A 26,452-nucleotide genomic window follows, 5' to 3' on the forward strand; every position below is an offset into this window, starting at 1 on the left:
AAGTAGGAATCTGAGGAAGGACTATAGCAAAGGCATCACAATTTCACAAGCACCTTTAATCAAACAAACTAGTTAGAGAGAGAGAGAGAGAGAGAGAGAGAGATGACGGAGGAGAAAGAGAGGGTGTGCGTAACAGGAGCAGGAGCGTACGTGGCATCCTGGGTGGTGAAGTTCCTTCTTTCAAAGGGTTACTTTGTTCATGGAACTGTTCGAGATCCCTGTTCGTCTCTCTCTCTCTCTCTCTCCCCTTGTTATTATTTTACTTTTTTTTTTCTTCACAGATATAAGAAAAATTATATAAATGCTCACTTTTAGATTCAATTATGTGAATAGCTGATGAGTATGTATGTTTTTCTAAATTCTGGTTCTCGTTTACTTTAAGAACTCAGCTTATGTTGAGTTCGGAGCTTTGTAGATCTATCATGAGTTATATTTTAATAATTTATATTGTTAATTTTATAATTTTAAAAAAAAATTATATTGATCTGATAATTATAATCTACTTAATTTAATCATATTTATTTGTCGTTAATATTTTTGAAAATAAGTGTTATTTAATGGAGTGAATACAAAAAATATTGGGTCAATATAATTTTTTTGAATAGATGATTTTTACATTTATGAGACTACAAAATTAACTGTTTATATAACGCGCAGCTAAGTTGCTGTTAACGTTGCTACATTTTTGTTTTCACCAATACCATTCTCACTCAGTTTTAACATTTTTGTTTTCACCAATACCATTCTCACTCAGTAATTGTCACATTTAATAACTATTAAAATAATTTTTTTCTTTTATCAACCTGTTTAAAATTGTTAATTAATTTTTCTCAATCATCAAACTATCTTCAAATATAACTTTAAAATTATAAATGAATAGTTTTTGCATCACTGCCAATATATACATATATATATATATATATATATTTGTTCAAAGAAATAATAATGAGATAGAATAAAATAGAATAATCATTTCATAGGCTTTATTATGAAATGATCATTTCTTTACAATAGTAAATTGTGATTTCATTTACAATATATTTTTTATTTGCATATTTATTTAAATATTTTTTCTTCTCCTTCTATAGCTGCAAATGAATCGAACTATTCATGAATATACTCGGCTCGGCTCATTTATTTTTATTTGAATTATATATTAATATATTATTTATATATTAAATAATATATAAATAATATTAAAAAATTCTTATCAAGCCGAGCAGAGCTCGAACCCAATTAGTTATCTTATCGAGCTCGGCTTGACTCGGCTCGTTTGCAGCCCTACATATGGAGGACTGGGGATTGTTAATATACACTTTCTTAAAAAATACATATGGTAATGGATCTAAAATTTTAACTCACAATGATTCATAGTTTTCATTTATTTAAATCAGAACAAAATTAAATAGTTTATAACAAAAACACTACAAAATTTCATAAAAAATCAAAACGCCACAAAAATGAAATAATCTCATAAAATTAATTTGAATCATAACCAAAAGCATCAAAAGTTTCATAATCAATTACCACAAAACCTTGTAGTGAAATTCACTATAAATTATCTAATAGTTGTGTCCCATAAAATTTTCCATACGTGTGTGATGCTATATATATTGCTCATATTAATTTTGTTTTAATAGTTTACCAGAATCTTTCCATTAATTTGTTTAGTTCAATTCAAGCAACTAATTGAAGAAATTATTAATCAAAATGGATTCAAGAAGCGCGTCTTATTCACTCTGTTTGGTTTCGATCTTAAAATAGGTTTTCTGATTTTTTTTTTTTTTTGTTGAAAAAATTTAAAACTAATTTGATGGAATAAATAAATAAATAAAAACACTCTTTAATTTATTTTTATTTTTATTTTTTTCAGGTAACGAAGAAAAGAATGGACATTTGAAGAAATTGGAAAATGCAACAGAAAATCTGAAGCTATTTAAGACAGACATGTTGGAGTATGAAGGTCTCTGTTCTGCCATTGTTGGCTGCACTGGTGTTATCCATCTTGCTTCTCCAACTCCCTTTGAACACATTCCTATTCCTAATCCTGAGGTAAGCTTATTATAATTATTATTTATTTATTTAATTTTTTCACTCTCCAAATCACACTTTGCAAATTGTTTCCATTGTTTGGACTTATAAAATTAAAGGGTAAATTATATTTTTCATTCCTGTAACTTAATTTTTAGTTTGATTCCAATTGTTTTAATTTCAACAATATTAACCTTAGATTTTAAATTCACAGTTTCAATTTACCCCTTTGTCTATATGTATACATATGCTACTGCTAATCATTGTTTAACTTTATTAATTAATGAAAATCATTTTGCAAACAACAATTCCATACAAAACATACTACAAGAGTGATGTGGTAATGACATTTTAAAAATTGTGAATCATTTTAATAGCTTTTTTAATTTGAGATGAATAGATACACATCTGTCACCTCATTTTGTGTAAAATTTTCATATAAATTTTATGTTTTTATATTATCGCTTCTAATTAATTAATGGGGAACATGGCAGGTAGAATTTGTTGAATCAGCCACAAAAGGAACAAGAAATGTGCTAAATGCATGTTTGAAGGCAAAAGTGAAGAAGGTGGTGGTGGTGTCATCTGCTGCTGCTGTTGTGGTGAACCCTAATTGGCCCAAGGATCAACCCATGGATGAAAATTGTTGGAGCGACCCTGAATTCTGTAAACAATTTGAGGTATCTATCAAATTAATTAGGCTAAGTCAAGCCCAATGGTTGAGAGTAGGGACCTTCTCATTATTATTATTTTTTTTGAAAATCACACTTCTAGTTTTAATCTTTTTGCTCAAGCTGTTAATAGTATATGCGGTGAATTTTAATCTACAAATCATAAAAAATTATGTACTTATTTTCAAATATCAATAAAATGAAATTTGTCTAAGAAAATGATAATAATAATTAGCAAGTCCATATGCATAATTTTTTTGTTTTTTTTTTTTGTACATGCACTAAACTCTTTTTCTTCTTTTTTTTTTTGGGGGGGGATGTGGTAATAAATATTAGTTGTGGTATTGCCTAGGCAAAACGACAGCAGAAAGAGAGACAGTGGAGTTTGGAAGAAGAAATGAAGAAGAAGTCAAAATCATCACAGTTTGTCCAGCCCTTGCCATCGGCCCCATGCTCCAATCCACCATCAATTCTAGTAGCTCGGCTTTCCTCAATTATTTCAAAGGTTTGTTTTAACTCATACTAGTGGCTATATATTTGATTTTCTCAAGAATTTTCTTAGGATATCGTACACATGGCCCCTTTTGGGAAGTGGGTTATAATTCACTTCCCAAATTATAACACACTTCCTCTCTCACAAAAAAATTGTTTATAAGCAGCTTTATAATCATCTTTCCAAAATTACCCATAATGTGCATAAAGGAATATGATTTCTTAAAAGAGAACACTAACAAATTAATTGTGTAAAATCGTGTTCATTCGCATATACGTTATGTGTCTAAACCTATAATTATTTTCTATGTTTGTTAGCATCCAAAATGGGATAGTTTCACAAAATATAGATATATATATATACAAAGTCACCGGCTGTCAGTTGAATATATTACTAGCAGTGCTAGGATATCAAAAAATTTATTCAAAAAGACATTACAAGGATGAGATTGATTTAAATTGTAGGTCCTGATGATGCTGTCTGTCCCGGGTGGATGGGTCGGGCTGGTCCAGGCTCTTCAGGTTCCGGTTTGGGGTGATGATTCCGTCAAATGACCTGCATGCAAGTCCAAAAGGGGAACGGGCAGTCCCCCAGTGAATCCTCCGGCGTGAGAATTAGTAGGGGAAGCAGGAAATGTAGAGAGGGAGATGGAGAGATAAAAAACTTAACCTTTCTCTTGTCTTTCTATTCTTGCTTATATCATTTGGTAATCATTTCACTGTCCCTTGTGACGTGCCCCCTTCCGCCGAAAGCCTGTGCCGTAGCTTACCTTGTTCAGGGTGAGGGGGCTCTGTTCCGACGGGGAGGTGTTGTCGTAATAAATGCTGTGATGGGGTGCATTAATGGTGATGTGTTGTGGTAATAACTCTGCAGATCTTTGTCTGCTGATGTGGCCCGTGTTCCACCTGCCATGTGCCCGAATGCCATTGGCCCCCCATGTCTAGATGGCCTCCAGCTGTCCTGGGCTTTGCCAACCGAGTTATGTTATTGGTCTTAAGCGATGGGTTCGGGGTGGTTTGCTATGGGCTGTATGCCTCGTGGGCCTGTCCTTGTCAGTAGTCCCCTATTTTCGAGTGCAACTTTAGTCCAACGAAGGGAATAGTGATAAGGAAGGGAAGTTCGAACCGAGTGGAGAGGTCTGCGGGAAGCCGTGCCGATCTCTAGGGTGACTGAATCAGGAGAAGCTGACCGTGAGGGTGGCCGAGTGGGAGGGGTCGACCGAGAGGCGTGCCGACCGCGAGGGTGGCCGAGGGGGAGTGGTCGACCGAGAGCCTGCCGACCGCGAGGGTGGCTGAGTGGGAGGGGTCGACCGAGAGGCGTGCCAACTAGGACGGCCGAGAGGCGTGCCGACCGCGAGGGTGGCCGAGGGGGAGTGGTCGACCGAGAGGCGTGCCGATCGCGAGGGTGGCTGTCACGACCCAAACCCGGCCCTATGGGTTTAGCACCGTAACCGGCCAGTAATCCGAGATTACCGAAGGCCTGCTGAACAGTATTACAGTGAAACAGAGTACAGGGCCTGGCGGAAGCCAATACAGTAATTAAACAATGTCCAATGAGCTGTGACAGTCTGTATGCAAAAGATTTTCCATGCATTCATACATAAATGGTACAGAACAGTATGAACAATATTCACATCCACTTAACTAGGGACTCAACCCCACATAACAGTACAGAAAACATTCCGTCTGTACAACACAGTATACAAAATTAATAGTCACACAGTACAGGGACCTAATCCCTGTATAACAGTACAGTAAACAGTCAGTCTATACAAAACAGTGAAACAGTACAAAAAAAGGGGAAAATTCTAAAACACCCCTAAGCCTTAACAGTAGGCTCGGAACCTCGCAGTGAGGCACAAAGGCTGGCTTGACAAAACTGGAGTAACCCTGACGCCTCTAGCTGCGGTCTGGTGCCTGTACACCTACATATATATATGAGCAGTGAGCTAAAGCCCAGTGAATAACATAAAGCGTAAAGGGGTTTAGAATGAATGTCCTTACAGTAATGAAAACAGTTCATTTCAATCAGTAATTCAGTTGCTCAGTACAGTAAACAGTCATATGTGGTACATCCATTAGCATAACAGTAACAGTAGGTCTTAAAAGACCGAACAGTAATGATGGCCATCAGTCAGTAAACAGTAGTGGTTCCACAAGGAAACCGACAGAGATCTCTGTGACAGTAACAGTAACAGTAAACCGTAGATACTAAGGATGCCACAGTACAGTTCAGAAATAAAGGACATACATTCATTCAGTAAATAATACCAGTTCAGTAAACAGTTCAGTTCAGTATTCAGAAGATAATCAGTTGAACATATCTTTACACAATTGTTACTCACAGAGTTCTGGGCTACAGTATGCTAGAGCGTGTCTCCCCAGTTGCCAACCCTACACAGTTCACAGGTTGAACACACTAAGCTACACAGTTGGGAAATCTCATAACTTAATCCCTAATTTGCCTTGGTGTGTTCTACAATGATATCCTCATCAAGGTGCCTTAAACTAGGCCTAAGAATGCCTAGGATGGGATGAGGATGCAAAAATACACTTAGAAAACATTTCGCAAAGTTTGCTGAAAATAGGAGCCTCGCTCGAGCGAGACTTTCTACGCTCGAGCGTAAGTCCAAAATCAAAGGCTTCGCTCGAGCGAGGAATCCTTCGCTCGAGCGGTCTGCAAAACAGTAAAAGTACTGGATGCTGAAATTTTACGCGCGATGGTCGCTCGATGGTCGCTCGAGCGGAGCCCTGGACAAAGGTGCTCGCTCGAGCGGGGAATCCTTCGCTCGAGCGAGGAAGCCAAATCTGGAATTTCCAGATTTGCCTCCCAAGCTCAAACCAAGCATTCAACCACTCCAAACTCGACCTCTTGGGCCCAAATTCTGGAAAACATTTATAAACACATAGAATAACATGAATCAAGGTTCAATTTGAGAAATCAAAGCCCAAGGGTGTTTTATTCAAACCCAATTTCAAACCATTTCCTCAAACATGACATGCATGATCTTAAATCCTTTTTAAAGCTTCAATGCTGTTTCAAAAGAGCTCAAACCTTCAAAAACAAGATGAACTCATGGAGTATGACCAAAAGATGGACATGCATGTGAGGCATTATGAACTACAACCTCAAAACTTCAATATATGTACATGCATGCAACAATTAAGCTACGATTCGCCATCTAAACCATGTTTGGCTCTACACTCCTTCAATATGACATAAATCATGCAAGATTCAACTTAAAACATGAATAAGAAGACAATGGAGCTACCTTAAGTCTTGTATTTCAAGAAGGGAGCTCAAATATGCAATCACTTCAACAATTTCTCAAGCAATTCCAAGCAATTCAAGATGAAAACCAACTCCTCAAGCCTCTCTCTCTCTAGGGTCGGTTGAGGCTCAAAATGTGAGAAGAAGTGTGGGTTTAATCAATACGTGGAGTGTTTACAAGGCTCATGTGTGTGTGTGTGTGAGTGGCCCACTTAGTGGCAAGGTTGTAATTAAATCCAACTCTTTAATTAGCTTATTTAATCTAATTTAATCATACCTAATCAATTTTCAGATAATTGTACAATAAAATCACGTAAATTACGAGGGTCACAGAACACTAATCGGTTTCAGATTCGGCCGCCGATAAGGCCTTCAATTAGCAGTTTAAACATACGAACATGAACAGATAATCATACAATCAAACAGATAGAATGAAATTAACTAACATATACTCAGTCAATTCAGTTCCAGTTTCAGTCAGTCAGTTCAGTATTTCATTCAGTTCGATTATCAGTTAGTTATCAGTCATTATCAGCTTCGTTTAACAGTAATCGGTGATTAACGGTAATCAATCGGTCATTAATCAGTAATCAGTATGAGGGTTGTTACAGTCTCCCCTCCTTATAAAGAGTTTAGTCCTCTAAACTCGAGTTACCTTCATTCTGGAAGAAAACAGGATTCAGTGGAAACAGTTCAGGATATCGTTTAGCCATGTCATCTTCCCTTTCCCAAGTGGCATACACGCCACCATGGTTCTGCCAGTCAACTTTCACTAACGGGATCTCTTTGTTCCTCAGTTTCTTGATCCGTCGGTTTACAATCTGTATAGGCCGTTCCTCGTAAGTGTAGTCATCACTCAACACTACGTGGGTAGGCTCTATTACATGGAAGGGATCCCGAAGGTAGTCTCTTAACATAGAAATGTGGAAGACGTTATGCATATGCTCCATTTCAGGAGGGAGCGCAACTTGATACGCCACCGGATTGATTTTCTCGATAATCTCATACGGTCCGACATACCTCGGCGCTAACTTGCCTTTGACTCCAAAACGAGTCTGGCCTTTCATTGGTGTCACTTTCACAAACACGTGATCACCCACTTCATACTCTCTGTCCCGTCTTCTGACATCTGCATAACTTTTCTGTCTACTCTGTGCAGTTTTCAGTCTTTGCTGTATCAGTTTCACTTTTTCAGTTGTTTCATACACGATCTCGGGCCCAAGCAACGGCCCATCTCCAACTTCTGCCCAGCAAATCGGAGATCTACATTTTCTGCCATACAATGCCTCGAAAGGCGCTATGCCAATACTCGAATGGTAGCTGTTGTTATACGCAAATTCAGCTAAGGGCAAATGGCTTTCCCAGTTTCCTTGAAAATCAAGGACGCACATTCTCAGTAGATCCTCTAGAGTTTGGATGGTCCTTTCAGATTGGCCATCTGTCTGAGGATGATAGGCACTACTCAGCCTCAATTCAGTGCCCAATGCAGTCTGTAGGCTTTGCCAAAACCTCGATGTAAACTTCGAATCCCTGTCAGAAACAATAGACACAGGCACTCCATGCAGTCTAACGATTTCATCAATATAGATAACAGCCAATTTGTCCGCATTATAAATCGTCTTGACAGGTAAGAAGTGAGCAGATTTGGTTAGTCTATCAACAATAACCCAAATTGAATCCATACCTTTTCTGGAGCGAGGTAACCCAACGATAAAATCCATCGTGATGTGCTCCCATTTCCATTCCGGTATGGGTAAGGGTTGCAGTAATCCGACAGGTCGTTGATGTTCAGCTTTGACCTGTTGGCAATGAAGACATTTGGATACAAAATCAGCAATTTCTTTCTTCATTCCCGGCCACCAGAAATTCTGTTTCAGATCTTGGTACATTTTCGTATTCCCCGGGTGGATAGACAATTTCGAATTGTGGCCTTCTTGCAGGACTCTTCTTTTCAGTTCAGTATCATTCGGTACACACAGTCTTTCTTGAAATTTCAGTACATTATTCTCACATTTGAATCCCGGTCTCGGTTTAGATTCTCTTTCTTCGATGATCTTTTTCAAGAAGTCATCCAGTTGCTGTTTCTCTTTAATCTCCTCGATCAGTGCCGGTTGAGCAGAAATAGCAGCTAAGATTCCACCTTGTCCTCTCAAAACAATTTCTATTTCAGATTTTTCCAGGTCACAAAGCAACTCTTTCTGCCCTGCAAGCAAACAGGCTAAGTTTCCAATCGATTTCCGGCTCAATGCATCGGCAACGGTATTGGCTTTTCCTGGGTGGTACAAGATCTGTAGGTCGTAATCCTTTATCAGTTCTAGCCATCTCCGCTGTCTCATATTCAGTTCTTTCTGTGTGAAGAAATACTTCAAGCTCTTGTGGTCGGTATATACTTCACATGTTACCCCGTACAGGTAGTGACGCCAAATTTTCAGTGCAAATACTACTGCAGCAAGTTCCAGATCATGGGTCGGGTAATTCTTTTCATGTGGTCTCAGTTGTCGGGAAGCATAAGCTATAACCTTCCCATTCTGCATTAAAACACATCCCAAACCCTTATGAGAAGCATCACTAAACACAGTATAACCATCCGTACCTGAAGGTAAGGTCAGAACAGGTGCAGTCACCAATCGAGTTTTCAACTCCTGGAAAGCAGATTCTCTTTGGTCAGTCCAGTCAAATGATGTCCCCTTTTGAGTTAACTGAGTCAATGGTAGGGCAATTTTGGAGAAATCTTTGACAAATCTTCTGTAATATCCAGCCAATCCCAAAAAGCTTCGGACTTCAGTCACATTTGTTGGTCTAGGCCAGTTCACCACAGCTTCAATTTTCTGCGGATCAACAGAAATTCCATCTTTGCTAACAACATGCCCCAAAAACATAACATGGTCAAGCCAAAATTCACATTTAGACAGTTTAGCATACAGTTTCTGTTCCCTTAAGGTTTGTAGGGCAAGTCTCAGATGATGTTCATGCTGTTCTATACTTTTGGAGTAAATCAATATGTCATCGATAAATACAACAATAAAGTCATCAAGGTACGGTTTAAAAACTCTGTTCATGAGGTCCATAAAAGCAGCTGGTGCGTTCGTGACTCCAAAAGGCATAACTAGAAATTCATAATGTCCATACCTTGTTCTAAAAGCAGTTTTATCAATGTCTTCCGGTTTAACCTTCAGTTGATGATACCCCGATCTGAGATCAATCTTAGAAAACACTTGTGCACCCTGTAACTGATCAAATAAATCATCAATGCGTGGCAAAGGGTATTTGTTCTTTACAGTTACCTTATTCAGTTCACGGTAGTCAATGCACAGTCTCAGTGAGCCATCTTTCTTCTTGACAAACAAAACAGGAGCACCCCATGGCGAAGTGCTAGGTCTGATGAACTTTTTATCTAACAGTTCTTGCAATTGCACTTTCAGTTCCTTCAGTTCAGTTGGAGCCATTCTGTAAGGAGCTTTAGAAACTGGTTGTGTTCCGGGAATCACATCAACGGTAAATTCAATCTCCCTATCAGTCAAATCTCCTGGAAGATTATCTGGAAAAACATCTGGAAATTCCCTGACTATAGGAATACAATTCACATCAGTTTTAACACTATCATCAGTAGACACAGTCAGTACAGAACACAGATATCCTTTACACCCCTTTCTAATTAATTTAACAGCTTTCACTGACGAAATCAAATACGGAGGAGGTACTACTCCACTCCCATTAAACACAAATTCAGGTAAACCAGGTGGACGGAAAACAACTTGCTTGGTCACACAGTCAATAGTGGCATAATATTTTTGTAACCAATCCATCCCCAATATTACGTCAAAATGATCAATGTTCAATGGCAGTAAATCAATAAACAGATGCATATCCCCAACAATAATTTCACATGCGGGGTACATATAAGCACATGTCATGGATCCCCCTACGGGTGATGATACGGCTAGCAGATAGTTCATGGGTTCTAAGGGTCTATCCAATTTCCGTGAAAAAGCATATGATACATAAGAATGCGTAGACCCCGAATCAATCAATACATATGCATTTTGAGTACAGATAGAGAGAATACCTGACACAACGGTCTCGGTATTCTGCACATCTCCCGGTACTAGTGCGAACACTCGGCCTTGCCTCATAGGCTCTTTCCCGGTAGCTTTAGGGTTAGGCTTTGGTGGAGCATTTGATACTGCTGCGCTTGGTGCAGCTTTACCACTGGCTTGTGGAGCAGAGGGGCAGTCTTTAACCATGTGGCCCACCTTGCCACACCTGTAACAGGCTCCAGATATTCTGTAGCAAACCCTTTTGTGCTTCTTGCCACATTCAGAACAGGGTGGTATGAAACCACTCCCTTGGCTGGGGCTAGTTGTCAACCCCGTATTCTGTTTCTTATTGGCTGGGTTGTGCTTGCCTTTCTTAAATTTGAAACCCTGCCTTTTTCCATGCCATTCAGTCGTTGGTGTTTCAGATTGTTTCACTGCTGCAATGTTCGACTCGGCCATCAATGCCCGGTCGAGAACACCCACAAAAGTCGGTAACTTCAAAACATTTATCCGGTCAAGTATTGCCACATTAAGGCCACCTTCAAATTTTCTGGCCTTCTTATACTCAGTATCCACCATGTGCGGTGCATAACGGGCAAGTTCAGTAAATTTGGTTTCATATTCTGCAACGGACATTGTGCCCTGCTTCAGCTGTTCAAATTCGGTCACTTTTCTATCCCTGACACACTGAGGGAAGTACTTTTCAAAGAAGGACTCCTTGAACTGAGCCCAAGTCATAACAGTATTTGTTTCGCGAATCAACATCCACCACCTTCTAGCTTCTTCTTGAAGGGTGAAGGTAGCTAACAATACCTTGTTCGCTTCCGAGCACGGAAACACTTCAAATAATTTCTCTGTTTCCAGAACCCAAGCTTCAGCTTTTAGCGGTTCAAGGCCTCCCTGAAAGGATGGCGGTTTCATTTTGCTGAACTTCTGGGTCAAAGCAATTATGTCCCCATCATTCGCATTCGCATTAAGTTCCGGCTGTACCGGAGGAGGAGGAGGTTGTTGGTTCTGTTGTTGTTCAAGTCTAGCAGTTATCAGTTCTATCATTCTTTCCATTCTTTCCATTCTTGCCTCGGTAGATGAGGACTCAGGTTCATTTGCATTGTCCATTTCACTATACGCAGTTATAACAGTTTTAAACATAAGCAGTCATTTGTTTAACAGACATAAACAGTCATTTGTTTAACAGTTTACCACATTAGCATGCATTCAGTCATAACATAACCACACACTTATCATGTTCATGAGATGTCCTAATTACTTTTTCTAGGACCCCCTATAGCTCATTTGGACACGTGTGTGCGGTATAACTCGTGGTAAGTATCGCTCTGATACCACTCTGTCACGACCCAAACCCGGCCCTATGGGTTTAGCACCGTAACCGGTCAGTAATCCGAGATTACCGAAGGCCTGCTGAACAGTATTACAGTGAAACAGAGTACAGGGCCTGGCGGAAGCCAATACAGTAATTAAACAATGTCCAATGAGCTGTGACAGTCTGTATGCAAAAGATTTTCCATGCATTCATACATAAATGGTACAGAACAGTATGAACAATATTCACATCCACTTAACTAGGGACTCAACCCCACATAACAGTACAGAAAACATTCCGTCTGTACAACACAGTATACAAAATTAACAGTCACACAGTACAGGGACCTAATCCCTGTATAACAGTACAGTAAACAGTCAGTCTATACAAAACAGTGAAACAGTACAAAAAAAGGGGAAAATTCTAAAACACCCCTAAGCCTTAACAGTAGGCTCGGAACCTCGCAGTGAGGCACAAAGGCTGGCTTGACAAAACTGGAGTAACCCTGACGCCTCTAGCTGCGGTCTGGTGCCTGTACACCTACATATATATATGAGCAGTGAGCTAAAGCCCAGTGAATAACATAATGCGTAAAGGGGTTTAGAATGAATGTCCTTACAGTAATGAAAACAGTTCATTTCAATCAGTAATTCAGTTGCTCAGTACAGTAAACAGTCATATGTGGTACATCCATTAGCATAACAGTAACAGTAGGTCTTAAAAGACCGAACAGTAATGATGGCCATCAGTCAGTAAACAGTAGTGGTTCCACAAGGAAACCGACAGAGATCTCTGTGACAGTAACAGTAACAGTAAACCGTAGATACTAAGGATGCCACAGTACAGTTCAGAAATAAAGGACATACATTCATTCAGTAAATAATACCAGTTCAGTAAACAGTTCAGTTCAGTATTCAGAAGATAATCAGTTGAACATATCTTTACACAATTGTTACTCACAGAGTTCTGGGCTACAGTATGCTAGAGCGTGTCTCCCCAGTTGCCAACCCTACACAGTTCACAGGTTGAACACACTAAGCTACACAGTTGGGAAATCTCATAACTTAATCCCTAATTTGCCTTGGTGTGTTCTACAATGATATCCTCATCAAGGTGCCTTAAACTAGGCCTAAGAATGCCTAGGATGGGATGAGGATGCAAAAATACACTTAGAAAACATTTCGCAAAGTTTGCTGAAAATAGGAGCCTCGCTCGAGCGAGACTTTCTACGCTCGAGCGTAAGTCCAAAATCAAAGGCTTCGCTCGAGCGAGGAATCCTTCGCTCGAGCGGTCTGCAAAACAGTAAAAGTACTGGATGCTGAAATTTTACGCGCGATGGTCGCTCGATGGTCGCTCGAGCGGAGCCCTGGACAAAGGTGCTCGCTCGAGCGGGGAATCCTTCGCTCGAGCGAGGAAGCCAAATCTGGAATTTCCAGATTTGCCTCCCAAGCTCAAACCAAGCATTCAACCACTCCAAACTCGACCTCTTGGGCCCAAATTCTGGAAAACATTTATAAACACATAGAATAACATGAATCAAGGTTCAATTTGAGAAATCAAAGCCCAAGGGTGTTTTATTCAAACCCAATTTCAAACCATTTCCTCAAACATGACATGCGTGATCTTAAATCCTTTTTAAAGCTTCAATGCTGTTTCAAAAGAGCTCAAACCTTCAAAAACAAGATGAACTCATGGAGTATGACCAAAAGATGGACATGCATGTGAGGCATTATGAACTACAACCTCAAAACTTCAATATATGTACATCCATGCAACAATTAAGCTACAATTCGCCATCTAAACCATGTTTGGCTCTACACTCCTTCAATATGACATAAATCATGCAAGATTCAACTTAAAACATGAATAAGAAGACAATGGAGCTACCTTAAGTCTTGTATTTCAAGAAGGGAGCTCAAATATGCAATCACTTCAACAATTTCTCAAGCAATTCCAAGCAATTCAAGATGAAAACCAACTCCTCAAGCCTCTCTCTCTCTAGGGTCGGTTGAGGCTCAAAATGTGAGAAGAAGTGTGGGTTTAATCAATACGTGGAGTGTTTACAAGGCTCATGTGTGTGTGTGTGTGAGTGGCCCACTTAGTGGCAAGGTTGTAATTAAATCCAACTCTTTAATTAGCTTATTTAATCTAATTTAATCATACCTAATCAATTTTCAGATAATTGTACAATAAAATCACGTAAATTACGAGGGTCACAGAACACTAATCGGTTTCAAATTCGGCCGCCGATAAGGCCTTCAATTAGCAGTTTAAACATACGAACATGAACAGATAATCATACAATCAAACAGATAGAATGAAATTAACTAACATATACTCAGTCAATTCAGTTCCAGTTTCAGTCAGTCAGTTCAGTATTTCATTCAGTTCGATTATCAGTTAGTTATCAGTCATTATCAGCTTCGTTTAACAGTAATCGGTGATTAACGGTAATCAATCGGTCATTAATCAGTAATCAGTATGAGGGTTGTTACAGTGGCCGAGTGGGAGGGGTCGACCGAAAGGCGTGCCGACCAGGACGGCGCGGGGCTCAAAAAGAGAGGGGGTAGGGTGGGGCCATGTGATGATTTGAAATGGAAAGGACAGGGGAAGGGGAGGGGACAGTGCATCGTAGCCATACACGTGGTAATATCGTGGGGGAAGTGAAGCGTTGGAGCAGAAATGAAACGATAGGTCACGAGGGGGGTTTTGAAAAGGCGGTTTTGGCAGTTGATTTGAAAGGTTTTGAAACGGACGAGAATTAATGTGGATCCATGGAATACGGGTAAACTGTGGGTGTTGGGTATAATGCGTTTCACCTACCATTTTACAAAAACTCAAAATATCCAAGTGTTAATTCATTCACTGCGTACGACACACCTGTGTAGCATTCTCTCAACTTCCTTGCTCCTGCGTCAGAAGTGATTTGGAAGCAAACGCTAGAAATGGCGCAAGAAGAAGTAGTCAATGTGAGGGTGGACCCGCTGGGGGATGATGATGCGAAGGAGTTAGCAGCGCGATACAAGACGGAGACACGGATGGTGGGGGCGGGGGTGGGGGAAGCAGTGGGAGAATCGCAGGCGTCGGCCCTGATATTGGCTCCAAAGCCACTAAGCCAGGTAGAGCCAGATCAGTGGCACACTAAGGCGGACAAATCCACACTCACGGCGGCGGATTTGGAGGTTATCAGGGAATGGTACCAGATTCCGGCGGAGGTAAAGTTACTGCTGCCAACATCAAGGGAAAGGCCGTCTACTGCGAGGCCAGGGGAGTTTTCCCTGTACGAGGAGGCGCTAAAAGGTGGGCTGAGGTTGCCACTGCCTCAAGTGGTGGTTGACGTGCTTAATCGCCTGGAGGTAGCGCCGGGGCAATTGATGCCCAATGCAAGGAAGATTCTGCTGGCCTGCGCGAGTGCGTGGCCTAAGGCGAATGGGGGGGAGGCCATAACGATAGACGAGTTCTTTTCGTGTTACAAGGCGTCGGGGCAGCAAGAAACTTGGGTCACCCTACAGGCGATGATGGGGAGGGGATTAGTGGCGGGGCTGCCTACGTCGATCAAGGGGTGGCGGCCACGGTGGTTCTACGTGTCAGTTAATGGGGGAATGGGGGTGCGCACCATCTGGAAGGTGCCAACCAGGTCGATGGAGTCGAGACTGGGGGCGATGGCGGAAGAGAGGGTAAAGAGAGTGTAGGAGTGGAAAGAGAGAGAGAAGGCCAGATGGGACGAGCTTGTCCAACCGTCTGCATTGTTTGAGGCGGGGCTGGGACCGTAGCCGAAGGGCGGAGACCTCGGCCGGGCAGAGTTGGAGGCGAGAAGAAAAGCTCAGGAGGTAGAGGATCGGGCCGTTCTGGCCAAGGCCACGAAGTTGAAGGATGCGCAAAGGGACCGACCGCCTCAATCGATCGCGCGGGAGAGGATCCGACCGCGCCCAAGGCCGTTGGGGGAAAAAGACTTAAGCAGTTTTGAGCCGCGGCCACCTCCTGTAGACCCTGTAAAAGAACAGGCCAGAAAGGAGGGGGAGGCTCTGAAAAAGAAGAAGAAGAAGAGGAGTACCCCAGAGGAAGCCGCAGATGAGTTTGGGGCCAAGAGGGCTAAGGTGGCCCCAACTGAGGTGGAGGTCCCTGTGGCCAAGGACGCCCCAGAGGTGGTGGAGATCATCCCAACGGTGGAGGTTGTGGAGATTGCTCCAACAGTGCAAGTGGAGGCTGGGCTGACTGAGGCGGTGCCGAGCGGAAGGGAACAGGTCCAGAAGAGGCCTGACCCCCAGGAAGGAGGGGTTCGTCTGGCTACGGCGATTTATCATGCACGCGCGGTAGCTGGAAGGTTGGAGGGAGAAGAAGGCCCAGCCAGGGCGGGGGCAGACCGCCTGGTGAAGATTGTGGAGGAGACAGCTCTGCGCGCGGCATCAGGATATAATGAGGCTGACCTGCTGAGGGGGTTATGCTCCGCCCAAATAGAGGTAACTACCTTGGCAGGGGCCCTCCTTAGGAAGGCAGGGGTTGCCAAGTTAAAAGCGGAGGAGGCCAAGGTCCAGTTGGCCAAATTGAAGAAGGACATCGCCGACTGGAAGACTGCCCATGCCGATCTGCCAGCAGTCAAATTGGAGCTGGAGGACACACGCCGTAAGGTCGTGTCGCTCGAGTTCCAACTGGCTGGTGAACAGAAAAAGTTGGAAGAGTCTGAAAGGGCCTGCGCCGTGCCAGTCAAGCGGCATGAAGAGGCCATGATCAGCAATGAAGAGCTGGTGAGGCAAAAGGATGAAGCAGATTCCAAAATTGGAGATCTGTTGAAGGAGTTGGGGGAGGAGCGCGCCAAAGCAGAGGAGGAGAAGAGGAGGCTTCTGAGGGAGTGGGAAATAGAGAAGGCGAAAGCGGTGGCGGAGTTGGAGAGTCTGAAGAAGGGGGTGGAAGAGGAGAGGGCGGCGGCGGCTGCTGAAAGGGGGGCCCTGCAAAGAGAGCTGGACGAGGAGAGGGCGAAGGCGGCGTCTGAAAGGGCGGCCTAACCTGATCTGTGCGTCGCAGCAGTGGAGCAATATAAAGGGTCCCCCAAATTTCAGATGGCGGTAGACGCCACTGTCGCCAGGAGTCTGGCTGGGCAAGAGTCTGGGGGGTGGGCCCATCAAGGAAGACTGCTGGAGGTAGGACAGAGGCAGAGGTGATTGAAAGCTTCCAGCAGTCAGACTTCTATAAGCACGAAATGGCCGAGTTCTGGGACAGCGGTTGGAAGATGTTCAAGCGCAGAGCTGAAAAGCTGTTCCCACACTTGGACCTTAGTAGTGTAACGATAGGTGAAGATGATGTGGCCCAGACCCCCCTGGACGAAGGCATTGACGAAGAAGACCTGGCGTCTAGCGAGGAGGAGTAGCCAAGGAGAAGAAGAGCTGGGCGTGCTATGTGTTTGTGTGTGTGTGTGTTTTTTTTTTTTTTTTTTTTCTTTTTTTGTAATGAACTTGTGAACACATTGTAAAGGAATGAGTGAATGAATGAATGTATGAAGAATTTAATTGTAATGAATTTGTGTACAAAGGTTATTTTGTTTATGTTGCCAGATGAATTTTGTTTATTTTGTTTATTTTGCTTATGTTGCCAAAATGAATGAAGTGTTGTTATAAAAACTGGTCATAAAGATTGGGTCAATAAAAATATCGTGTAAAGTGAAAGTTAAAAGTTCTTCCCTGCGGAGTGTAACAAAACAGTTAATCTGATTAGTAAATGAAATACGTGAGAGAATGTTTGGAATTTAACTAGGTAAAAACGTGGTCCTGGAATTGTGAAGAAGCTTCAAAATGTGACTAAGTGTTAAAAATGTGGTTCTGCTTGGCTTTGAAGTGCTCAGCCTGGCTGAGGCTTTGAGTGCTCGGTCTGGCCGAGGCTGTTGAAGTGCTCGGTCTGGCCGAGGCTTTTGGAGTGCTTGGTCTGGCCGAGGCTTTGAGTGCTCGGTTTGGCCGAGGCTTTGAAGTGCTCAGTCTGGCTGAGGCGTTTGAAGTGCTCGGTCTGGCCGAGGCTTTGAAGTGCTCAGTCTGGCTGAGGCTTTGAAGCGCTCAGTCTGGCTGAGGCTTTTGAAGTGCTCGGTCTGGCCGAGGCTTTGAGTGCTCGGTTTGGCCGAGGCTTTGAAGTGCTCAGTCTGGCTGAGGCGTTTGAAGTGCTCGGTCTGGCCGAGGCTTTGAAGTGCTCGGTCTGGCTGAGGCGTTTGAAGTGCTCGGTCTGGCCGAGGCTTTGAAGTGCTCAATTTGGCTGAGGCTCTTGAAATGCTGCAAGTGAAAAAGTTATGGGAGCGACATAGAGACAGTTGAATTATGAAAGCCGAGGTCACCAGTCGGAGTTTGCATTATGTATAAAAAGGGAAATACAACAATATTGTCAATACAAAAGTATGAACTTATTTATAGTAACGCTTCAAATGTTCCGCATTCCAGGGATGGGGCAGGTCTCGGCCTTCCATGTCTTGAAGTCGGTAAGTGCCTGGTCGTGGTCGGGCTTTCACAACGTAGGGCCCCTCCCATTTGGCTGCCAGTTTGCCCTCGGTTGGATTCTTTGTGGCGAGAGTCGCTTCTCGTAAGACAAGGTCCCCTACGGAGAACTCTCGTGGTCGAACTCGGCGGTTGTAGTGTGTTCTCATTTTCTACTGGTACGAAGCCAATCTGACAGTAGCGGTCTCTCTGAGCTCTTCGACGAGGTCCAAGTCTGTTCGATGGAGTTCTTCGGCTGCGGCCAGATCCGAATGTAAAACCCTGGGAGTGGGCAAACCGACTTCTACCGGAATAACCGCCTCAGCACCATATGTTAAGCGAAAAGGGGTTTCACCAGTGGGAGTGCGAGCAGTGGTTCGGTAAGCCCAGAGTACGTTTGGTAGTTCCTCAGCCCAAAGGCCTTTAGCAGCTTCGAGCTTGGTTTTGATGATTTTCAGAAGGGAACGGTTGGTGACCTCAACTTGGCCGTTTGCTTGGGGGTGACCAGGGGAGGAGAAGCATGGTTGAATCTGGAGATCTGCACAAAATTTTCTGTACTTCGCGTTATCGAATTGTTTGCCATTATCAGAGATGATGGCTTGAGGGATGCCGAATCGGCAAATGATCGATTGCCAGATAAACCTGGTGGTGTTCCGCTCGGTGATTGTGGCAAGGGGTTCAGCCTCGACCCACTTGGTGAAATAATCAATGGCGACAATCGCGAACTTGGTCTGGCCTCAACCGGTGGGAAGTGGACCAACAAGGTCGATCCCCCACTTGGCAAACGGATAAGGGCTGCAGAGTGTGATTAACTCTGTAGGAGGAGCATGAGGGATGTTGGCAAAGTGTTGACATTTGTCGCATTTGAGCACGAAGTCGGTCGCATCCTGATTAAGAGTTGGCCAAAAATACCCAGTACGGAGTATCTTCTGGGCAAGGGACCTGCCACCTGAGTGATTACCACAAATTCCCTCATGGATCTCCTGCATTACATAAGTTGCCTGAGCTGGATTGAGGCACCGTAGATATGGCCGGGAGAAACCGCGCTTGTACAATATACCGTCGACAATGACGTAATTGGACGCTCGGGATCAGACTTTGGCAGCCTGCTGCTGGTCGTCTGGGAGTGCTCCTGTGGTCAAGAATAGGAGAATGTCGGATGCCCAAGGGATGGGTTCGTTTTGGATGTATTGTACAGCTTGCAGATCGGGTGAAATGGCTGGGTGGTGTAGATATTCGACGCGGACATCATGGCTGAGAGTAGGATGGTCAGTAGAGGCCAACTGAGCCATCTCATCTGCTTTGGAGTTTTCCGCCCGAGGAATGTGCCTGATGTGGAAGGTATTGAAGAGGCGAGCAAGGGGGAGTGCCAGGTCTCTGTAAGCTCGCATCGTGTCTTCTTTGGCATCAAAGTCCCCCGTCATCTGACCGACGACGAGTTGGGAGTCGCTGAATACTCGGAGGTGGCTGACCCCTATGTCCTTGGCAAGGTGAAGTCCTGTTATTAATGCCTCATACTCGGCTTCATTGTTACTTGCTTCAAACAAGAAACGGAGGGCACATTTGAAGTAGCCGCCCTCAGGGGAGGTGAGGATGAGGCCGGCACCACTTCCTTCTCTTCGGGATGAACCATCGACATTAAGAGTCCAAGAATGAGGATCTTCTGGCTCTGTTGGAGTTGGTGGGGGCGGAGGTGTAGTGGTCGGGGTCGGCTTGGTGAACTCCATGATGAAGTCAGCTACAGCCTGCCCCTTGATCTGAGAGCGGTAAGAGATGTCGAACTGGCTGAGTTCTACGGACCACTGCATCAGTCTACCTGAGAGTTCTGGTTGCTGCATGACCTTCTTCAGGGGCTGGTCGGTGAGGACCACTATGGAGTGGGCTTGGAAGTATGGGCGGAGTCGTCTGGAGGCAATGACCAAGGCCAGGGACAGTTTTTCCAGCAAGGGGTAGTTCTGCTCCGCGCCCCTAAGAGCCCGACTGATGTAATAGACCGACTGTTGGATTGAGCCATCTTCTCTGAGGAGAGCTGCACTGACTGCGGTTCTCGATACTGCTAGGTAGAGGAAGAGGGGTTCGCCCGTGATTGCTTGGGAGAGAAGGGGGGTTGGCCATGCATTGCTTTAACTGTTGGAAGGCCTCTTCGGATTCAGCTGTCCATTCAAAAGTCTGTCGAAGAACTTTGAAGAAGAGCAAGCACTTATCTGTCGCACGGGAGATGAAGCGGTTAAGGGCCGCCACTCGGCCGGTGAGTCTCTGAACCTCTTTGACCATCCTAGGCGACTGCATCTCAACCAAGGCCTTGATCTTCTCAGGGTTAGCTTCGATGCCGCGCTGACTGACCATAAAGCCCAAAAATTTGCCAGACCCTACGCCGAAGGCGCACTTCTCTGGGTTGAGCTTCATCTGGTACTTGCGCAAGGTGGCGAAGGTCTCACGTAAATCAGTGAGGTGATCGGAGGAGTATTTGCTTTTGACTAGCATGTCGTCGACGTAGACTTCCATATTCCAACCTATTTGGTGATGGAAAACGGCGTTAACCAGCCGCTGATAAGTGGCCCCAGCATTCTTCAATCCGAACGGCATTACACAGTAGTGGTAGGTACCTCGGTCGGTAATAAATGATGTGTGCTCCCGGTCAGATGTGTGCATCAGGATTTGATTGTACCTAGAGAAGGCATCCATGAAGCTGAGCATTTGATGACCGGCCGTGGCGTCGACCAGCAGATCTATGCAGGGAAGGGGGTAGCTGTCTTTGGGACAAGCTCGGTTCAGGTCAGAGTAGTCGACATAGAGCCGTCATTTGCCATTGTGTTTGCGGACGAGGACCACATTGGACAACGACCTAGGATAGTCCGCATTTTTGATGAATTGGGCCTCGAGGAGTTTGTCAACTTCGGCGGCTATAAGAGTGTTGCGCTCTGGATGGAAAATGCGTTGCTTCTGGCGGTGGGGTCAAAAGTGGGGTTCGATGCTGAGGCAATGGGTTATGAAGGAGGGGTCGATGCCTGGCATATCAGAATGGGTCCAGGCGAATACATCTCTGTGCTCGGTCAGGAGAGCAGTAAGGTCGGCCTTGGCTTGGGAAGGTAATTGGCTGCCAATCTTGGCGGTTTTGATTGGGTTGGTGGGATCAATGTTAACTTCAACGAGTTCCTCTACAGGTTCACCTCTGACCAGCTCGTCCTCGTCTCGGACGTCAAGCCCTTCGATGATCATGGCCTCTTTTAGCTTGACTTCTTTGAGTGAGGCGACATAACACTCCCTGGCCACGGTCTGTTCTCCTTTGACAGTTCCGGCACCGAGATCGGTAGGAAATTTGATGGCGAGATGATATGTAGATGTGATGGCTTGGAAGGCGTTGAGGGCTGTGCGGCCAAGGATGATGTTGTAAGCAGAGGGGCAGTCAACCACAAGAAAGGTGAGTAACTTAGTGGTCTGCCGCGGGTGCTCGCCAATGGTGATAGGTAGATCGATGGAGCCGATGGAGGTCACACGGTCGCCGGTGAAGCCGACCAGAGGGGTTTGAAAAGGAGACAAGCTTTCTTCCCCAATTTTGAGCTGGCGGAAGCAATTGAGGAAGATAATGTCTGAAGAGCTGCCGTTGTCTATGAGGACTCGTCTGACTTTGTAGTTGGAGAGGATGGCGGAAATGACAAGGGGGTCATCATGTGGGTAACGGACTCCTGCACAGTTAGTGTTGGTGAAGGTGATGGGTTCGATCCATTGTTTTGACTGTTTGGGAGGTCGGTCCACCGTCGCCACTGCTTTGTCTGAGCCCTGCCTGATTTTTCTGAGTTCTGCCTTCTGAGCCGAGCGGGATGGTCCCCCGCAGCGAGGCCTCCTAAAATAACTCGGATTTCTCCGACTGGTGGAGGGGGATTACCAGGAGGCCGAGGCTGTGGTGGTGGGCGATCGTGGCCATGGTTAGGTGGGGCTTGATTGCGGGGTGGTGTTTGTCGGCGATTGTTCCTAGTGAGGTCGGTTCTTTACCTCTGTGGAAGGCGGGCGTCTGTGAATTAGCTGAGGTAGCCCTGGCGTATGAAGGTCTCGATCTGATCTTTGAGGTTAATACACTCGTCGGTGGTATGACCATGGTCTTGGTGGAAACGGCAGTATTTGGACTGATCTTTTCGAGTGGAAGGGTTTTGTGAAGGTAGGGGCCACTTGAGGGGGTAGTCCCGCTGGATCTGATTGAGGACGTGCTCCATAGGGGAGTTGAGAGGTGTGTATCGCTCAAACCGACCGGGCGGTCGAGTCGGAGTCGACCGGTCGGCCCGGGGGGGTCGGTCATTATAGTGGGGTGTTTGGCTATTATACTGAGTAGCTCTGGGTTCGGAGTCTTTCCTCTTGTCTCTAGGGATCGGATTTTTAGGGGTGGGCTCTTGTCGAGCGGCCAGGGAATCTTCAGCATTCATGTATTTCTGGGCTTTGGATAGTAGGGCTGTCATAGTGGTTGGAGGGTTTTTGGAGAGGGAGAAAAGGAAATCTGACGACCGCAGGCCGGCCATGAAGGCGGTGAGGATGACCTTGTCGTCATTCTCCGCGACTTGAAGGGTCTCGGTGTTGAAGCGGGTGACGAAGCTACGGAGCGACTCCCCCTCGGTCTGATGAATGTTTAGGAGTTGGGTGGCTGGGCGTCTCTGACGCTGGGCCCCGATGAAGTGGCTCAGGAAAGAGTCACTGAGGTGTTGGAAGGTAGAGACGGAGTCCGCCGGTAACTGGCTAAACCACAATCGAGCTGATCCCTTTAGTGTCACTGGAAAAGCTCGACACATGATCTCGTCAGGGAAAGCATGGAGGATCATGAGGGTGCGATAGGTTTCCAGATGGTCGACTGGGTCTGTCGTGCCATCGAAGGAGTCAATGGTAGGCATTTTGAACTTGGCGGGCAACGGTTTGTCGCGGATGGAGGCAACAAAAGGCGAGTTAGCGGTGGCTGAGGGCTTGTGCTGGATGTTCTGCATGACCCCTTGTAATTGGAGTTTCATAGCTCGGAGTTTGGCGTCCCAGAGGGGAATGTTGTCGCCATGGTCGGTCAATGGGGGCTGGACACTGCTGGCTTCCCCCTCAGGGGCTAGTGGCACGACTGGCGGGCGTGGGGGCGGAGGTGGGAGGCTCATATGTGGAGGAGGAGGGGGTTGTAAACCTTCTAGGTTGGGGGGAAGGGATGGTGGAGCATTGTGGTCCGAGGTTCTTTCTTGGTTGGGTGGAATGTCTAGGGGTGGAGCAGGGAGGTTTCTTTGGAGCAAAGCATTGATCAGGGCCTGGTTTTGCTCGGCCATACGGTTGATACTGTTGGTAAGCTCGATGATGTACTGTGGTGGGTTGTTTGGATGGGAAGGGTCTGTTTGATGATCGGTGGTACTATGGTGGGAGGCCATAGACCTAGTCGTGACCATACACCTGGACGGGTGAGAGGAAAAAGGTAATAATGAGAAAGGAGGGCTCCGGCGATAGCGAACACAGCTAGCGCACGAATAAACCACAGGTTTCCCACAGACGGCGCCAACTGATGATGCTGTCCGTCCCGGGTGGATGGGTCGGGCTGGTCCAGGCTCTTCAGGTTCCTGTTTGGGGTGATGATTCCGTCAAATGACCTGCATGCAAGTCCAAAAGGGGAACGGGGCAGTCCCCCAGTGAACCCTCCGGCGTGAGAATTAGTAGGGGAAGCAGGAAATGTAGAGAGGGAGATGGAGAGATAAAAAACTTAACCTTTCTCTTGTCTTTCTATTCTTACTTATATCATTTGGTAATCATTTCACTGTCCCTTGTGGCGTGCCCCCTTCCGCCGAAAGCTTGTGCCGTAGCTTACCTTGTTCAGGGTGAGGGGGCTCTGTTCCGACGGGGAGGTGTTGTCGTAATAAATGCTGTGATGGGGTGCATTAATGGTGATGTGTTGTGGTAATAACTCTGCAGATCTTTGTCTGCTGATGTGGCCCGTGTTCCACCTGCCATGTGCCCGAATGCCATTGGCCCCCCATGTCTAGATGGCCTCCAGCTGTCCTGGGCTTTGCCAACCGGGTTATGTTATTGGTCCTAAGCGATGGGTTCGGGGTGGTTTGCTGTGGGCCGTATGCCTCGTGGGCCTGTCCATGTCAGGTCCCATTATATATAATTAAATCTAGACGATACATCAATACATTCATGGTAAAATAAATTTAGTGCCTCAACCTTTTTAAAAGCAAAGAATTAGCCTTGTTTGGTTTGTTTTTGAAAAAAAAATAAATAAATTTTGAAAAAATAAAAACTAATTTGTTAAAAATAAATATTTTTAATTTTTAAAAATTATTTATGGCCTTCTAAAAGATAAAATTATGTAAAATGATAAGTGTTTTTTTTTATTATTTCTTTTACAAAATTAATTGTTTATTTTTTAAAAAAATTATTTAAAATAAGTTTTTGAAAATCAAATCAAACATGGCCTTAGATATGTATTATAAGAGTAAAAATAAATTGTTGAAAGTAATGAAATCAAATAGTACATTTTTTATTTGGTTGTGTATTGTAGGTGGAAGTGATACAATGGAAAATCGAGACCGTCCATTTGTAGATGTGCGTGATCTTGCTGAAGCTCTTCTTCTGACGTACGAAAAACCTGAGGCACAAGGAAGATACATATGTTCATCATACGTGATTGGAGCTCAGGTTTTGGTGGAGAAGCTCAAGACATTGTATCCCTACTATAATTATCCCAAGAAGTAAGTGTAAATTTGTAATTAACTTTCGTTTTTTATTTTTTTGTTTTTAAATTGAGAACAAAAATTTGTTTGAAATATTGTGGTCGTTTTTTAAAAAAAATTGAATTGATTTTCAAAGATTTTAAAATTTTTGGAAACCAACAAAAAAAGAAGAATGTTTATACTAATTTGTTGTTAAAACAAAATTTTCATCACCTTGGGCCACCATTAATTCTCGTCGGCCACTTTAAATCCAACCATTGGCTTGTTGATTACTAGTAATATCCGACTAGTTTCAATTGACCACCAGTGACCTTTGGCCAGTCATAAAACAACCTTCTAGTCACCTTTGACTGCCTTGTTTAGCGACATTTTGATTACCTTTATTGTTGCTCACCATCACCATCAACTTGCCAAAGATATATATTTTTTTTATTTTCTTTTCATTTATTTTCAAAATATTTGTTTACAACAGGCAGGTTTTTTTTTTTTAAATTATTTTATATATATATATATATATATATATTGTGAATTTGGGTAAAAACAAAATTCAAAAACAAAGCGTGTTTCTTATTGTCAACAATGTTCTGGTTGGCAATGAAGGCATCGATTTGAGCTTGTAAGAGACTCTATTGTTGTGTTTGAATTATGAATTTGAGTAAAAAAATTGAAAGAAAAAGATAAAAAGTAGATAAATATAAGTAAAATGTAATTATATTTCATTCATAATTCACTCACATTTTTCTTTTCAAATCTTTGTCCAAATACATGACTTACAATATGGCCTAAACATCCATTTGCATCATTAATAATCACTATTGTCACTAACTAAACTTATTTATTAATCCCATGACAGTTTTAGTGAGGTAAAGGAACGCATAAATCTTAGTTCCAGCAAATTGCAGAAATTGGGATGGAAGTTTAGGTCATTTGAAGAGACTCTTGCTGATGCTGTCAAGGACTATGAAGAATATGGTCTCCTGGTTCCCAAACACTAAAACCTATATACATATATGTCTATATCTACTGTTATGACATGGGCTTTAATTTTTCAATTTGGAATAAGATGCTATGTAATAAATTTTGGTGAATAAGATTATACATACATTATTTTTTATATCATTTTATACTATTTATCCACAATAAGAGTGAATTCCGCACCATCACATGTTGTGGGGCTCACTCGCATTATAAGTAAATGATATAAAAAATGATGTATCCGTTGTCAGACTCATATTTTGTGCAATAATCTAACAATAGTAATTTAAGTGGGATTTAAATGATTTTCAAACCACCAAAGGCGAGGATTACAATCACCCTCAAATCACCATTGTAAGATTATTGCAGAAAATGCTAGTCCCAATAGTTCCACTCTACTCTACTCTACTCTTTTTGTACTTGTAATATAAACCTAAGGTACTTCAATGTGGTGTACATGCTGTGTTGTCTTTTTTGTAAGGTATCATTCTATTGAAGCATCTTTAATCTTTTAATTGTGTA

General features: G+C 43.7%; 1 protein-coding gene across 1 annotated transcript; it reads left to right on the forward strand.

Annotated features, from left to right (window-relative positions):
* LOC114296980 (cinnamoyl-CoA reductase 1) lies at positions 1 to 26,452 on the forward strand. The gene is made up of 6 exons (XM_028241311.2): positions 1 to 220; positions 1,874 to 2,052; positions 2,526 to 2,711; positions 3,039 to 3,207; positions 24,784 to 24,973; positions 25,809 to 26,452. Exons 1-6 carry the CDS (start codon positions 103 to 105, stop codon positions 25,948 to 25,950), a joined length of 984 nt encoding a protein of 327 aa, XP_028097112.1. The 5' UTR covers positions 1 to 102; the 3' UTR covers positions 25,951 to 26,452.

Source organism: Camellia sinensis, chromosome 5 (assembly GCF_055761805.1).
Source record: "Camellia sinensis isolate YWXY chromosome 5, ASM5576180v1, whole genome shotgun sequence".
NCBI lineage: Eukaryota > Viridiplantae > Streptophyta > Magnoliopsida > Ericales > Theaceae > Camellia > Camellia sinensis.

What these genes read in the sequence shown, in the direction of transcription:
- LOC114296980 (XM_028241311.2), top strand. Translation starts at nt 103, where the DNA reads ATGACGGAGGAGAAAGAGAGGGTGTGCGTAACAGGAGCAGGAGCGTAC. An exon ending in TGGAACTGTTCGAGATCCCT is followed by an intron (nt 221 to 1,873) that starts GTTCGTCTCTCT and finishes TATTTTTTTCAG; the next exon opens with GTAACGAAGAAAAGAATGGA. An exon ending in TTCCTATTCCTAATCCTGAG is followed by an intron (nt 2,053 to 2,525) that starts GTAAGCTTATTA and finishes GGAACATGGCAG; the next exon opens with GTAGAATTTGTTGAATCAGC.